Below are 17938 nucleotides of genomic sequence, written 5' to 3'. Positions count from 1 at the left end.
TATACCTGAGACAAACACTGCTGTGAATGTTTTTTTCACTTCTGGTTCTTTTAAGCATTTGCAAACTACTGCAAAAAATATTGACTAATAATAAGGAAATCCTAGAGACAAAGGTACAGACAAAACTTATGTGAATTACAGTGATTGTATGACTGAAATACTCAATCGTTTGACATTGTACAAACAACAGCTACAACAGAGAAGACCTAGAGATGTTAAAGTCTGTGTGACTCAGCGCTCATACAGAACAACTACGTGCAGTTTCATTGAGAGTGCTGCTCAGGGATTTTCTTAAGAATACTTCAAAAAATGTCAGCTTCTTTCAATAATGAACAGTTAAGTGTTCCATTCAGAGTTTAAAGCAAGCACGGAAAGCATACCATCATTTTTAACCAGCTAAGGTTAGGTGATGTTACGACCCAGTTCAAAAGGCGATAAAATGAAGACTGACACAAGGACTTTATTTAAACCACTAGTTAAAATCCAGAGGCAATGTGCAAAGAGAAACACAGCTATCCATCCATCGAACCATTTTATGTCACTAATCCAAGTCCAGGTCACAGGAGCAGCAGTCTAAGCAGAGAAGCTCCCTGCCCACCTCTTCCAGCTCCCCAGGGGAGACACCAATGCGTTCCCAAGCCAGCCAACAGATATAATCTCTCCAGCATGTCCTCTGTCTGCCCCAGGGGCCTCTTCCAGGTAGGACATGCCCGGTACACCTCACCTAGGAGGTGCCCGGGAGGCATCCTAGTCAGATGCTCAAACCACCTCAAATGGCTCCTTATGTGGAGGACCATATGTGGAAGAGTAGCGGCTGACGGAACTCATCATCCTATCACTTAGGGAGGCCCAGACACCATACAGAGGAAACAAATGTTTGGTTTCTCCTACCCACGATCTAAGTCACTAACCAGAGCTTGTGAGAGGTATAGAGAGGGTGGGAACATAGATAGATTTGACACAAAGCTCTGTTTTCACCACAATAGCCTGGCAGAGCGTCCACATTGCTGCAGACGTTGCTGTGTCTGAAAACACAGAATGCCTATTTTCAGGACTTTTTCTGATGCTGATTAATGTTTGTTTACTCAAATAATAATGTACATTCCTTCAGTTAAGACAAAGAAACTAAAAAAAAAAGTCAAACTTTTTTTATCACAAAAATTGTACATTATATTCTTAAAAAAAACATATACACTCAGCAGACACCGTTGAAATTCTGACGTCATCTCCCTGGTCCCAAGTGGTCATAGTATAATGTCAAAAACTGATGGACGTGCATCAATATTGTCTCCAGGCTGAATGGAGGTTGAGTCAGATTATCGAATCATCCATCTTCTTCCATTTCACCGTCACAGTGGGGGTGGAGCCTATGTGAGCTGTCATAGGGTGAGAGGTTGGGTACACCCTGTACTGCGCATAGAGACAGACAACCATACACACTCACAGCCAATTTAGACTCACCAGTAAAGCTGACATACATGTCTGTGTGCTGTGGAGGGAAGCCACAGTACCACACAGGCACAGGGGGAATATGCAGAGCCCCAGAAGGCGAGTGGATTCAAACCCATGATTGAACGCACACTGTCAGGCAAAAGTTCTGTCCATGTGGACCACCAACACTGCTTTTTATTTAAAATACACACTGGTATCCTGTGATCTGCTATTAAAGGCAACTTATTATGCTTTTCCTTATTTTTTCTCAAATAGAAATACAGTGAAATCCCATATTAAACGTGGCCAAAGTTTCAAATAATGAGGACGGCGTGTGTGCAAGTAATCACTATAAGCCAAAATCCCAGGCTTCAGACTGCCCTAAAAGCTCTGTTTCAGACAGCCTTAATAATAATAATGACTCTCCAGAACCATAGTGGCCAGATATTAGAAGATTATAGACTTGAGTTTAAAAGTTTTAATTACAAACCTAACTTTCTGAAGCGAAATTAAATAAATATAAAACATTTTTTGAAAAACGGACATTAAAATGTATAATTTTTTGTAGCTGCAATGTTACTTTCTAATGAACTTTTAAAAATGCAACATGTAAAGTCTGCAAATTCACTAATTTCTTGGGCCTTAATTGACTCTTTAGGACCTGTAAGGCAGGTGTTAAAGAGCTGATAAATTCTTTTCAAGCCTTAACACATGGGCCCCTCACGGCAGCTGACTGAAAATGAAGCTAATTGATGCCTACAAAGCAGAGAAGGACTATAAAAATATATCAAAGGGCTTCCAGCTAGCACTTTCCACTGTATAAAATGTCATTAAGAAATGGTATTGAAGAGCAACTGTGGATGTCGAGGCAAGATCTTGAAGAGCAAGGAAACTGTCAGATAATACTGCTCATCTGAAAGGCAAAGCAAAACCTCATATGGTGGCAGATGAACTCCTGTGTCAAGAAGGTTTAGCTGGCACAAAAGCGATGATGCACAAACAGCATCTACATGGAAGAGTCATCAAATGGAAACGTAACGAGTGACCTCATCACAAAAAGTCAGCATGTGAAATATGAAAAGCAACATCTGGACATGCCAGAGAAATTTCAAAATTAGTTCTGTCGTCAGAAAGGTATGCTTGAAATAAATAAGTAGCAGTTTTACTGAAAAGAACACCTTGCCAAGTGGTGTGGAAATATGCTGCTTAAAGGGTACGGTAGTAAGTCGCTCAGAAAAGACGGCTGATGGAAAAAAAAAAAGAAGCATGGAAACTGGCTGGATTTTTGAGTATGCGGCCCATACTTCACTTGCAGATCACAGACTATCTCGAATCAACTTTGATTAATGTGTTCTACAGTAATGTCGAAGGGGTTTTTATGAGTTTGGGGGGTTGTTTTTTTTACTTTGAGTTTTAGTTTGAGTTTAACAGTAACTGTGACTGGACAAAGGCAGCAGCTGCTTTGCTTTCTCACTATTTTACAAATCACAGCCACAGTAGTTTGAACATGATTCCACATCTCTACTCATAAGATTAGATTTAGGAAAAATCAGTTTAGCCAAGGCTTTTAAATAATGACATTTCTAGTGAGTTGTGGATGAAATGCACAATGTGGGGGTTTTTTATTTCATTTTTTTATTTTTATTTTTTGGTAATTGGTAATATATCTTTTGAAAATATTAAATATAAGATATATATAGATTATTTTTAATTTTAAATGATGTCTTCATAAAGACCCATCAAACCGAAAGACCGTCGGAGCTGCACGCTCGGTTGTGTGTAACTATTTTTAAATCTCTGTAGAACTGGAACCACGTAAGCTAGCGCAATAATCTTTTTTGCATATAAAACCGTGGAGTTGTACTTACATCTTATGTATTCAGCTTGTCCTAGGTCACGGTTTCCTTCCACATATAGCTTTGCAAAAATTGCATAAAAAGCACTTGCAGCAACAAAAATATAATATTCCAGAAAAAGGCTTTGCCGATCCGATCAGCTGTTCATAACACGTCCTACGTTGGAATAGACATCAGTGCGAACTATCGCATGTCCGCCATTACCTGCCCGAAACCGGAAGAGACGTCATTTTCACGGAAAATGTAGTTTTTTACCATCATGGCCTTATAAGCGTATGCTGGTGTTTTTAAAAGTCATGTTTGACTTTATGCTTTTCTGTATCATTTGCTTGGAACTCAAATTGCACTGCTGGAAATAGTTTATTTTGATGCACATGCTGTTTTTTTGCAAATTTGCATTATAATATTTATTTTCATTTTTCCCACAGTATATAAAAATTGGTGTATCTCAAAAATAAAACTATGAAGACACTCAAAATAAATTTCCTGTTGTTGGAAACTATTTTGTGCAACTTTTTTGTATTTACAGTTTTGAGGGATAAACCTCTTAAATTTCTCTAACTAGAAATATATGTTAAAAAACAAATTGTAGTTTATTGCACTTTTTTGCAATTTATATAGTTACGTATGGACTTAAGGCATACATATTATTAAAATTATTAAAATTATTTGGGCTATAACGTACGTTGTATTGATGTATAGCAACTTGAAATGCTCCCAAAAATGGCACTACAGCATGTTCAAGGTTCAAGGTTCAAGGTTCTTTATTTGTCACATGCATAGTTATACAAGTATAACACACAGTGAAATGTAGCCTGACACGCTCCGCGACATGTGCAAAAATGTGGGGGGGGGGGGGGGGGGTAGAGGAAGAACATTATATATATATATATATCTAAATAGTATATACATTGGGTGAATGTGCAGTAGTAGCAGCAAAGCAAGCAGGTGAATTCTGTACATTAATATGAATAGACATCTGACTATTTTACAGAATAGACAATATAAACATATTTAAAATTAAAGGAATTTGGAATGTACATTGTGCCATGTAAAACTATAAAGATAAGCTCTGGCGGACTTGGTTCTATGGTAGGTCTTAAAGGGTTTTAAAAGCAGAGACGTTTGCAGTCTTGCTTTAACCAAGTGCATTTAATAAACTAAAGCAACCGATTAAACTGTAGTATAGTGGTTCATGTATGTTTTATATGTGCATTTCAAATTTTGTCAGAATAACCAAATATTGTCAAGTAACATTTACATTATTTTAATTTTTGACATTTTTAGCATTTAATAGAAACCACAAAAGGACAACATTGCATTTCTCAGCACATGAATATATTACTATCACATGGACCCAGTTGAGCTCAAAGAAAGCACATGTCTGAATGCATATTATATAAAACACAATTCCACGAATTGCAGTCCTTGTCTAACTGAATTTTAAGCCAGCAGTCTGCTGGTGCTTTAAAACCAGCAAGGACTTTATAAGGTCCAAAACCAAAAGGACACGGTGTTCGCTGGTGTGAGTGTCTAAGCTGCTGCCCACTTCGATCTATCACTAGGCAGCCTATGGCTCCCAGGAGACCCAGTGCACTGTGCAGCCCCCGAGCCACCTTTCCCTCCCCGTCCCTCACCACCCACCAACACCACCACCCCGCCATGAGTGACAGGCATCCAGTTCCGCCTGACTGGAGCCCCTATCTTCTAACCCTCAAGGACAACTGAGAGGACATATTGTCATCATCTCATCTTCCTCATTCCCACGGCTGCCTCCTCCATAGGTGCACATATGCTTATGCTCTCTCTTCCCACGCACGCATGCACACACACACGCGCACGCACACACAGAAACAACTGCAGCCCACTCACCTGTAACAACATCTACGTGACCTTTTCTTAATGTCCTCAAGTGACACACAAGAACCCATTCACACAAACAACCTGCAGGTCTGGCTGTGCCTGCCGCTTCTCATTCACTCCTTTCACTGTGAGTCTGTGTTTGAAACCATCTTGGTGGAGGCTGTTAAGAACCACTTCAGACAGAAACCTTGAACAGAGGAAATAAACAAGGTATTGTCTGTGAAGGCTTCCTCACAGATCGCCTCTTGCTCCTGAGCTTGAATGTTTTTCTTGCTGTGGAGATCTGAATTCTTTATCGCTTACTGTACAAGAGTGTAAGGCATCTTGTGAAGTGAGAAAAAACCAGCTGGTTTGTAGGGATGTCATGCATAGTGGAAGGCTGTTTTTCAGATAAATAACAAGGTTTGGTTTGCAGTAATACTCCTTTTGCAATCAATGTGTATTTCACTATAGTACCATTGGGTTGTTTGCAGTGTAACCTTTAAGGGTTCAAATGCACGTCTCAGTTTTGAAAAATAACATCCAAAGACGTCATCGTATTGTTGTCTCTGCTCCGCGCTCTTATAAAGTAAGTCTGCGAGTTGTTTTTGCACTTTAGTGTTCTCTTAGAAGTTGTAACGCTGGTGAGACAACAGGGATTTGAGACTGAACTTCAGATTAGAGGTTGTTGCTTACAGCCACAGAAGGAAACTTCATATGATGACAGGAAACTCTGTTATATTTGAAAATGTCAAATCCCAGAGTTCATGAAATGGGATTTCAGAGAGCTCTGTGTGTTTCAAAGAAAAAAAAAACTGCTTCATTAAGAAAGACAGATTTTTTTAAATAGTGGTCATAACATAACAGGGTAAGGAGAAATATACTTTCTGGGGATAGATGTAAATACACAGCCACATACACATAGACACAGACGCTGCTGTGCAAAAGTCTTGCGCCACCCCTCATTTCTTTATATATTTTGTTTCCAGGGAGACAGACTTTCTTGCATTTTTTCATGAGCAATTGTTCCCCGGTCTTTTTCAAGTTTTTCTTTGGGGTTTTTCTTTCACATATTCTGTTCAGTCCTTCTACCTGACCATTTCCAGAGGTATGTTTTTTGTTTTTGTTTGTTTGTTTGTTTGTTAAGCCACTGTTCACACTGACCTATGAATCATTCAAGCATAAAAATGGTACCCAACTCAAGGGATGAACCAGTGTTGTATCTGCATGTAACAGACAACCAATTTTAAATTTTATCTTTAGACACTTGCTAACAGCTTGTTGCAAAAACATATAATTTGTTCCAATTTCTTAGTTGAATCAATGAAAAATGCCAAAAATAACAGCTTTACAGGCAATAGGCATACGTATTACAGTATTTTTGTACCAACAAGGCGATTTTCAAACAGCTATTAGCTCAAAACTCAGCATGGTGTCCAGTGTGTCCTTAAAATTTGTGAACAGTGAAGGAAAACAGAAACAGTGGAAGGCATAAAAGCCCATCAATACTATGTGAAAGTCATGTTCATCAGCAAAATCCTGCCACATGACCTGAGAGATGCATCTGGCTCTTTAGTTGATCCAGCAACGGTTTGCTGAAGCCTCATCAGATAAGGTCTCACTGGAAACAGGTTGGAAAGGCCAAATTGGTAGAACAGGACTGAAAATCAGTGGCTATACGTTTTATGGAGTGATGAATCCAAACCTAAACAGCATGCTAACGCTAAACTACCCAAGAACCCAGAGTGAGGTTAAAGCTGAGTGAATGTTGAGCCCCAGCCCAACAGCCAGACAGACCCTGAACTTCTAACAGCTAACAAAAGGATGAGCAGTCAGGCCGCAGCTTCCGTTCCTACCTGTTCATGTTTCTACAGTAGAATCATTGTAGCGATCACTTTGAAGTCACTTTGTGCTGGTTTTGTGCTAAGAGAGGCTTTGTGTAGTACTAAGAGAAAGATCACATGTATGTCCTCATCAGGATAGGGATTTGTGCTGGTGTGAGGGGCTGTAGCTTCAGGTTTATATGTTTAATGGTAATTATAGAACAATGCATTTCAGGTCATTAACATGAAAATATTGCAATGAATAGTATAACAAATTACTTTTTTCTGGGAGGAATTAAGCAACAACATTACTTTTAAGAAAAGTGTTCTGTGTAACCTGTGCAATAATTACTTTTTTGAGTAAGACTGAAACACTGATCAGGACAAAGAGGGGAAATACCTCCAACATGCACAAACGTTTGACCACACAGAATGCAATTAATTTTTCTTTCTTTGTGCTGCTTAGAGATGGTGGTGGCTCTCAAAGCAAAGTCAGTGAGAACCCATGAGAGAATCGATAAAGAATCAAATCAATAAGTGATATCCATAATAGAATTTAATTGCTGAATTCTTATCAATTCCCATCCCTAAGGAGGTCAGGAGAGCAGAAACACATGGTCGATGCTCTGTCATGGTGTGAGGTTGCTTTTCAGCCAGTCGTGTTTGGGATCTTGTCAGAACTGATGGAATTACGAACACGACGAGTGGCACCGACTTCATTTTTCAGTTGGATTCCAAAACACTGCCACTGCAGTATTCCTGGATAGAAAAAACATACCACTCAATCCTTCCACTCAATATAAGATCTTGAATAATCAGGGCCTACCTTATTTTAAAGACCTCATAGTCTTGTCACCCCAATAGACCAGTTCACTCTCAAACTGCAGGCTTACTTGTGGTTCCAAGGATGGTTAAAAGTAGAATGAGAGGCAGAGACTTTACCTTTCAGGCCCCTCTCCTGTGGAACAAGCCCCCAGTTTGGATTCAGGAGACAGACACCATCTCTACTTTTAAGATTAGGTTTAGAACTTTCCTTTTTGATAAAGCTTATTGTTAGAGCTCGATCTAATATCAATCCAAATCCAAAGAAGAGCTTTCAAAAACTAATTTTTGTCCACTGATATCTTGTTTTTTGTTGTTGTTGTTGTTGTTGTTGCTGTTTAGCCAAATTTAGCATATGTGAAAGAAAGGGTGGACTGCTGTGTAATTATTTAGCTTGATTAGAAAAGTGTACAGAAACCAATACCTTGTAGTTAGAGTTCCTTATGAAAGCAGTGTTCCTTTCTCCTTTTGACAATACCCAGTTCCCAAACATTATCAGCAGGGGTTGGGATTATTGATTACATGATGAGTTTCTGTTGTTTATTTTGGTAGGCGAATCGGTCTGTTAGTTAGACTGAGTTCAATTTTTTGATGATTGTTTTTACTCTTCACCTGTGTTTTTGTGGGAATCAGCTGTTAATCAGAGGCAGTGAAGACAGCTTTGCATGATTGAGGGCTGAGTAGTTAATTGAGGCACAGGAGCAGTAAAGGAGACCATGGAAGAGGTTTCTTTTAGTCACTGGCATTCTGTGAATATATGGATGTATAGTGTTATATATATTATAAATTTAGCCATCTTTTGATCATGTCTTTCCGTTACAGGTGGATTCATGCAGGTGCGGCTGGAAAGGCATTAGTAAAGGATTGAATAGCAGCAGAGAGAGGAGGTGGCAGCTTGCTCCGAGGCTGTGTTTTGTTTTGTTTTATTGTAGCTTCAGTTTGTTTGGTTGAATTCCCCAGGGGCCTTTTGTTTCATTAAGATTTTTCTTAATAAATGCCACCTTTTTTGTGCAGATACTCCAGCCTCAAGACCTGTTTCTTAAATATCCTTTGAAACTTTCCGGTGCCAAACAATAACCATCGCCCCTTGCATGCAGTCTTGGCAGAATACATAGATTTTTTGGCCAGTCCAATATAACAGTTAATTCCTCTGCAGGGCATATTGTTTGTCAGATAATTTCACTAATATGCACTGAAAGGGACCAACACCAGAAACAAGGCACAGTTCAGTGCCTCATATTTGTTGAGGTGATGGCTAGTCATTTGTGTTGACATCGTCCCTTCATTTAAGCAAACCATATCCCTAAGTTAAAGCTCCAATAATGATTTAACAGTTGGAATATATGCATTTTAAACTGACATACAGTTGTCTAAATGGGGTTTGAGCTTTAGAGCCAAAACTCTATTTTTAGAAGGCTATAAATATGTTTATTTTTTATATAAATTGAGCTTTTTAACATTGAAGCCTGTGATAATTAGCCTCCTAGCATACTGTACTGTTGTGGAGCTAAACAGTCAACAATTTTAAATTCAATATTGAATGCCAATGTTGTCTTGTGTCTGCTGGGTGTTCTTATAACCAGCAATTTTCTTTATGAAATTAAATGAAATTAACAACGTTCTAAATTTAAAACTTGCGCTGTCCCATCAGGCTGAAATGTTAAATAGTGTTCAGTTTAAGGTTAATCTTGAGCAACCAACAGTTAAACAAAATAACCAAGGTTCATTGTTGTTTTCCACACCATGTCAGATGGAGTTAGCTCAGACAGTACTGAGCTGAGAACGCTTATGCGATGTGGATGAAGCAAAGTGGAACGTAGCGTTGTTCAGGCAGATCGCTGCAGTGGCGTTTGCATTAGCTGATGTGCCTAAGTTGGATCGTTCATGCGTCAGAATCGCTGTCTCACTCACAGAAAGCAGTAACAATGTATTTATAATAATGTATCATTTTCATGCAGGTGTACAGCACAAGCGCTATGAGACGGCAAGTTGTTTCTCGTTGTTTCTCTCCTCGTGCACGTCCTCGATGTTCTTCTTATATTTTTGCTCCTTTTCATTTATTGTACATCTTTGTTGTTGCTCATTTTCTGTGATATTTCCTTCAAATAGCAGAGCCATTTCAGCTAATTGTAACAATATAACCGTTTGCTAAAAATGGTCAACTTTGACAAGTGTCTCTAGCTTATGTAGTAAGACATCTTAGCCTCTTTTTTTTTTTTAGTCGAACTACGTGCCTTGCGTACTTTTGAATAAAAATCTTTCCCACTGCAGCTTTAATGTCACACTAGTATAATTGTCGAAGTGTTTCAAGTGCATTAAATGTCTTTGAGACCAAAATAGTCACACAGTAGCCTTTCACTGTCCCTGCACAGAGAGTGTAGCATAAATTGGAGCTTTTCCTATGTGCTGGCATTTTATCTGGCTGTTCAGTTTGACATGAAAAGCTAATTAACTTTCACAGCCTTTTTTTTTTTCTATGAGAGTTGCTAAGTGATAGTTTCTATGAATTCATATTAGTCCAGAATTGAAGCAAGAAATTATGAGGAACAAGTTTTCTTTAACGCACTTTTGCTTTTTTATTTTTATTTTTTGAAACTAAAATAATGAGAGTGATCTGAAGCACTAATTATAAAGATCACCGTTGGTACACTGAGGTGAAATATTATGTTGTGCTCCACAGTTTTCCCCTTATTGCACCATGTATCACACTACAAGTTTCCCAATGTACTGGAGCATCTATAAGTATCAAAGAAGGCCATACAGGGGCAATTCATTTCTATTTTCAGAATGCCAATTATTGTGCACAGCAGCAGCTTTGGCTATTGAGCCAGCCGAAGTCAAACTGTTGTAATACATTATTATCTATTTCAACCTGGTGCGGTGGGGAGATTCTCACTGCTGGATTTTCATCAAAAGAGATAGCCTGCTGAAAATGTAATTCACTGTTTTAGTATAAATCAATAAGCCTCGAGAATCTATTCCCCCATTCCACCTTTATGTTAATATAAAAGAAATGCTCAAATAGAACTTTAATTCACCACATGGACTTTCAGACTGTTTAATAGCCCCAATTTTATCCATAACTGCTCAATTGACACTTAAATCTCAGGCCCATCTTAATTTGGCTTCTCCTGACAATTAGAAGTTCTACTTCTCTTTAGCGCCAAGGCTACTGTGACCCGTATTAATGGTGATTTATAGGCTATGCCAGTCTAACAGTGATCATCTATTAAGAATTATATCCCATTTGATCATTATTGCTCTGTTCTTCCTCCAAAAAAGAAAAGTCGTGCCTACATGTAACACAGCATATTTGAATATCCTGGAAGCTGTGTATAAGTAAGCAGATGGAAAACATGTTAAAAAATGAACATGTGAAAGAGCTTAAAGTGAAAGCTAATTTTGTTAGAGCGTTAGAGGACACTCAGATGGTTCTGATGGGGGATATAAATCCTGATGGACTCCCATCTGAGTGTATTCATTAATCATGCGTCTCATTGGCGAGGCTCTGATTTGCCACTGAGACAGATGAAGATGAACTCAGCAATATATTTCTCATCATAACACAACCCTCGCATAAATATTAATAGCATATTTTCAGCTGGTGGGCATGAATCATTTTTCAGACAGGGAATTTTAAGAGCTATCCATGCGTGTCCAAGAACAGTATATAAGCAAGCAGTTGTGATAAACAACGGCGCTTTAAGGCAACAATGAAGCGAGAGTCCTAACTGTAAGGGAGATTTTAAATCTCTTTATCGTGCTTACTTCAGACAAACTTCTGTCGATACATTTTTTTTATTTAACCTTACAGCTTGTCAGCATAAATATTTTTAATTGCTCGAGTGCATGCTACCACTGAAGTTTAAGAAGCCGTCATTTTGAAACAGTTAGATATTGTTTTTGATTTATTTTTCAAGATATCTGGAAAATATTGCAGCCACTGTTTTAAAACTGATAACAAATGAAGCTAACTGGGAAGCTGTGATAGCTCTTTGACCTTACGTTTTTCATTCGGCACTTTTAGTTAGTTTTTTTGGTTTCTGCACATTTCCTGCTATTTTGGTTGACTTTAATCGACCTCTTTTTCAGGCACAGCGGGCAGCCAAAACAGCACATTTTACTCCACCCAACACCCCCCTACTCTCTCACACACACACACGGCCAGTTTATTAGATACACCATGGTAGCACTGCTACCGTCTGCTGCACACCCATGATACAAAGATCATCGCAAAGGTGCTCCATTGGATTGGGATTTTTGGACTGTGGAGCTCATTTAAGTACAGTGAACTCTTTCTCACCTTCAAGAGAGCAGTTTGATTTTATTTTTGGCTTTGTGGCATGGCGTGTTATTCTGCTGCAAGCACTCTTCTTATGATAGGTACAGTGTGATCGTAAAGAGAAGGACATGGCCAGCAACAACTCCAGGTAGGCTGTGGTGCCAAGAAAATATCCCGCAAATCATTACACTGCCAGCCTGACCCACTGATAGACTTTACAAAGTGTGTAAAACCAAGTTAAAACCGATGGTTAGCGATCAACTTAAACTATAAAACTATAAAAACTTCAACAAGCCATTTTGGACTTGAGAAAAAGAATTGTTGATGCTCATGAAGAAGAGATGGATATACAGTTATTGCCGAGTTTCCAAGTGTCAAGAACTGAAGTGAGAACTATCATCAAGAAATTCAAAGAGGGCCACACAGTACAGGATAAGCCTGGCACAAGTAGGCAGCAAAAGATTTTAAAGATTCTGGGAAAACAGCTAGTGAGAGATGTGTCTAAAGACCCCAAATTAACTTCCAAGACATTAGTGAATGACTTGTCTAAGTTGGGAATCTTAGACTCAAAGAAGACAATTGCTAGAACGCTGCACAGGAATGGACTGTGAGGTTGCAGACCAAGAAAACCTTCACTTGTGCAGAAGACTGAAGTACAATATGAATTAAAATTATGCATTCTGTAATCATGTCCTTTGGTTAGATGACATGAAACTTGAGCTCATTTTTGTGTGTACAACCCTATAGTGAAACACGGTGGTGGTGGTATTATGCTGTGGGTTGGGTCTTGAACTGGGAATCTCATGAAGATGGAAGGAATCACAAAGAGAGAAGGATACGTGAAGACTTTGAAAGAAAACCTCAAGCATCCAGTAGCAAAACTGGGTCTGGGTCATGTCATCGCTTTGTCGTCTGTGACGACAATGGGCCAAAATATACATCACTCCTGGTGAAGGACGATATCCAGAAGTTCAAAATGAATGTTATTGACTGAATTAAGCATCCAAGGTCCGTGCCAGAGGACCATCAAAATTGAAGGAAGTTCAGAGATGTGTTAGACATGTTGAAAGGTACAACAAATAACTAAAGGTTGTTATCCAGCAAAAAGGATAAACAACTGACTGTTAGCATCAGGGGAGCTAATAAGCTTGACCCTGGTAGTTTTTGGTTTCTGTGAAATCTTTTTTTGTTTCTGTGTGTAAAGTCAAATGATGTAATCCTCCAAAATAAAACGGGGATGTTTGGAAAAGCTGTGTTACCTTCCAACCCTTGACTTCTAACCCGCTCTGATACTGACCCAGTTTACTTACTAAGTATTTAAAACTCGTATTTTTTTCTGTTCTTATCCTTTCTTATGGGAGCTGGTTTGTCATTCGACCTCATTATTCAGTCTGATGTTGTAGTCACGTCACATGTTTTCTGCAGGTCTTTTGTATTCATCTGTTGGTTTTTTGTAATTATGGATCATTTTGATCTCCGTTCAGATGCGGGTGACATATGAAAACATATGTTTATTTAACGGTTGAATATTCTATAAACCGGCGCTCAATAGCCTGTAAATATGTGTCAATCTCATTCACACTTCTCACCATTTTGTGACAATTATTCTGCGGCTGTTTTGTTTTTTCTGGTTTTGGCACCCGAAAATTAAATTCCAATTCATAGTCCTGCATTCGGTGCCACCATTGAGTCAATTGGTTTTTTTCCTTTCAGTGAAACAGCTGTCAATGAGAACAACACCAGACCTGCTTGAATAATTGAAAAAAATCTGAGATGTTGGCAGCGCAGCATTGTTAAATTGTAAAACACTGTTAAGCATTTAAAGACGGCTGAAAAATTCAGAAAATTGCTTAAATTTTGATGTTTTCACTGATCTATATTATTGAGCGCATAACAATGATGTAAGGAATGGCGAAAGCATCGCTCATGCATTGATCAGAGGGGCATGTGGTTGTTTGTGTCGTTGCAGGTGTATGACCACGAGTACAAAGCTGTGGTGGATGGTGTGGAGACAGACAGTACAATGGAGATAGACCCAGTTCACCACGTTGAAATCTTTAAGATGGGAAATGGGAGTGAGGAGATTCTCGAGGTCCACGACTTCAAAAATGTAAGTAAAGGTTAAACAAGGCCATGTAAGCTATTTTTTTTCTTTTGATGAAAAACTGAAGCTATACCCATGTCTTCTCGTCAGCAGAGGATGTTGTATGATGTTCACATCCTGCCCTTTTTTAAGAGACAATTGACAACGTTTATCCGTTCTTGAAATCCTATTTTTCTTATCTCATCCTTTGTCACTCTGGATGGGAAAAAAGATGGTACAAACCTTTGAAACATCACACAGACAGAGTGATGGAAATTATTCTCGCTGAGGTGTTCACGCAAGGATCAAAAACACAATTTCAAAAATACAGCACTTATGGTATCAGTAATTGATACTAAAGCAGCAGCGCACAAGGAGATTTGTTATGTGACTTTGTGCACACACACAGCAACCCAGAGTGAAGAATTCAGACCCCCATAAAAAAATCGCTTTCTTCCCACTAATTCTATACACCAACTTTTTCACAGTACAGAGACAAACGCTATTAAGAAGCCCGTCTCTATTTGTTTCTCGCACCTTTTTCAAATGCAATTTTGTCTCCAGCCGAACTCATTAACTTACCTTTCATTCCTAAATCCTGCTCGACTGTGCAGGAGGTTACACATGCTGCACCTCGGAGTAGAGAGTGTGCTGCTTGGCTGGGTAATGAATGCTCTTACTCTCACACCATTATTTACTGTGAAATGTTGAGTTGCCAGGCTGAATGTTACAGGATACACCTCATCCAAAACAAAAACCTACGCTGAATCGTTATTGTTTTTGTTACAATGGGCTTTGTGAATCTAAAATGGCTATATGACAGAAACCAGCACAGCACCGGAAAACTTTAACCCCTGCAATCAGTCTCTCTATTTCCTTCTCTCCCTCCCTGAGCCCACTCTGTGTTTGCGTGTGGGTGTATGTGTGTGCGTGTTTGTGGCCCACATACATAAACATGCGTGCCTGTTGCTTGTTCCACTTCCTGTTAGTGAAGCACATCCCCCGAGGAGATTTGTTTGATTCAGTGCTCCACCATGGAAGACTAAGTAACAACCGAGTGAGCAGAATAATTCAAACCTCATTGTGACAAAAATCTCAGAGAAAATTTACAATTGGTTATACTAAGTGGAAGCTTTTGCACTGATGTTAGAATTGATTTTGTTTAATACAAAAAAGGGGAATGTCACATGTTATTACACAGACCAAAGCCGCCTTTAAAACAATCTCCATCAAGCCCGAGGGCTGTGTGATGAATGGAAAATGAGGGGATTATACCACCAGGACTGTGAACCATTAGACTCATTTTAACAGGAGAGGAAGGAAAAATGGAGAAAGAGACATCCTGAGAGGGAATTACCAGGGTCGTTTTCACGTTAAAACGAAGTGAACAACTGAACCAAAGAACATTTAGGCAAACAGAAATTTGTTTCTGCACAAGGTTTCAAATTGGTGTTTCAATTTTATCTGCACAACAAAGCAAAGGTATAATAAAGTGAGAACAGAGTCAAAATTGGAGCATGTTAAGTAGCCATTGTGTTAAAGTTAAGTTTACTTTCTGTTGGTGTGTTCTGTTATCTCTCCAGTTGCATGATGCATGATTGCTTTCCTTAAACTCAACAACAGATTTCCTTAAGAATTCTCTAAACTTTTGACATAATGATGCAAAAGTGAGGCTGCCCAAGTTTTCCAAGGTTTGCTTCACTAACTACAAAGGCTTCAAACAATGCTAAGGTAATGTGGCCTTGCCTGTAAAGAACAAAGAACCACGCTTATTGTTTCCTGACATTTAACAAGAACTTTCAACAAATCTTTAATTTATTTCATGGAAACATATGTGTGTGTGTGTGTGTGTGTGTGTGTGTGTGTGTGTGTGTGTGTGTGTGTGTGTGTGTGTGTGTGTGTGTGTGTGTGTGTGTGTGTGTGTGTTGTTTCAGATTGACCTTGTTGTAGTTTGCTATTCAGGTGTGTTAGGTGTAGATTTACAAGAATAAAAAGGTTTTGGTTTTGTAAATACATCAGAAAATATCAGCAGCAATGTGGGGGTCAAGCAGTTCAGCAGTTCAGCACTGCAGAGACCTCTACAATCCTTCTTTGTTAAAGCACCTTTGGCAGCAATGGCAGCCTTGAGTCTCCTTGGAAATAATCCTAGAAGTCTGGCACACCTTTCTGTTAAAAGTCACTCTTATTCTTGCAGGCAGAATCTTTAAAGTTCAACCAAGTTGGATGGAAGGAGTTGGTACGCAGCCATTTTTCACGTTTCTTCATAAATGCTCAGTTGTATGTGGTTCTAGCCTCAGCTCTAGTTAAGCTACTTCAGGACTTTCAGACTTTTCTTGAAGTCTGCTTCAGGTTGTTGTCTAGATAAAACATAAATCTTCGCCCAAGTTTGAGACCCTGAGGACTCTGGAAAAGGCCTTCACTTAAAATTGACCCATATTTTCTACGTTAACCTTTTCCTTTTGCCTGACTTATGTTCTACTCCTAGTTGCAGTCCCCACAGCACAATCCTGCGACCACTGTGTTTGAGAGCAGCACGGTGTGCGAATTTTCTAATTACGTCGATTTAGTTCGCAATTAGTTCAGGTAATTATAGTGGACTCGATCAAACTATTGAAGCAGCAATGATAAAAGTCAACTGTGGAGCTCAACAGTGGTATTACAAAAGATCTAAATGCTTAAGCAAATGGGATATTGTGTTCTTTATTTTTATTCTCGTGGGATACTGTGGGGAACTGAATTCACTCTGAGATGATTCTGAGCCAACAAAATAATCTGTAAAACTTCCAAGCGTCGGAAAACTTTAAGAAAGCACAATATATCCCTAGACTGTGAGAGGAAACCATAAGCAGAGCCGTCTGAAACAAGGGTGAGCAGTGTTTTTCCCTCATTTACCACCTGACCTTCTTCATCAGGCAATGCACAGCCTAAGCTATAACTCCCGCCAGCTTTGCAGGTATTTCCACATCTGACTTGGCTCAAGTTCAGACTGCAGAAGTTGTCAGTCATATGTTTTAGCTTCTTATTTTCAAATAGTACTACCCTAGTTCAAGGTTGCCAGCATCCATAAATCACCACAGATGCTGGAAGCAGCAGCGGGTGAGTGCAGCCATTCTGTAATATTTATGTTAAAGTTGTGTTTTTAACAGACACTTTCTCTCAGTGTTTACTTTTTCTTTAATTCCTCTCCAGTTAACCATCAACGTCCCGGTCAAAACCTAATCTTGGTGACACTGTCCAAATGACTGATATATTAATATCTAACAATAATGCCAGGAAATCAGCACCCTCCATCAAGTCTGATGTGGATGTCCTTGACTTCACTTGAATTTGTGCTGGCTATGGCAATAACATGACTGTTTCATTGCAAATTTGGACCAGTTTGACAGAAGTGTTCCTATTTGGACAAATATCTGCAAAACGTGTTATCGTACTATTGAAGGCTGAATCACAAAATGAGTCAAATGGGCAAAAGCAACAAAAACGATGGAGAAAGACAGATATGAGGACACATTACCACCTTTTTTCAGTTTTTTTTATTAAAAATCATAACTTGTTGAATTTGTAACCAATTTTCAAGAAATTTGTCAAAAAAGTGTCAGATATATATTTATGTTAAATGATCTATGTGTTGTCATACAAAAATCTTAACTTGATAGTAAAAGTAATATTTCTATAATGTAATCCTTAAAAAAAAATGTTCCGCAGCTGCTTATTTTTTGTGATATCTTTCTGCCTCATCGAGTATAAAATGTAAAAAAAACTGACAACATCACGCCCCTTGTTAAAAATTAGCTCTCTT

The 17938-nt window shown here is 38.8% G+C and overlaps 1 protein-coding gene across 1 annotated transcript in view; it reads left to right on the top strand.

The window, feature by feature from the left end:
• The window catches only part of tnmd (tenomodulin), a 65934-nt gene that overhangs the window by 31126 nt on the left and 16870 nt on the right, over positions 1–17938 (top strand). The window contains exon 3 of the mRNA XM_084951380.1: positions 14026–14166. Within this exon, the coding sequence (XP_084807506.1) occupies positions 14026–14166 (141 nt within the window). The remainder of the gene's footprint in view (positions 1–14025; positions 14167–17938) is intronic.

This window comes from Perissodus microlepis, chromosome 2 (genome assembly GCF_051167445.1).
Source record: "Perissodus microlepis isolate ML-2025 ecotype Zambia chromosome 2, ASM5116744v1, whole genome shotgun sequence".
In the NCBI taxonomy this organism is placed as follows: domain Eukaryota; kingdom Metazoa; phylum Chordata; class Actinopteri; order Cichliformes; family Cichlidae; genus Perissodus; species Perissodus microlepis.
Note: the sequence above shows the minus strand (reverse complement) of the source record. Positions and strands in the feature narration are given on the sequence as shown.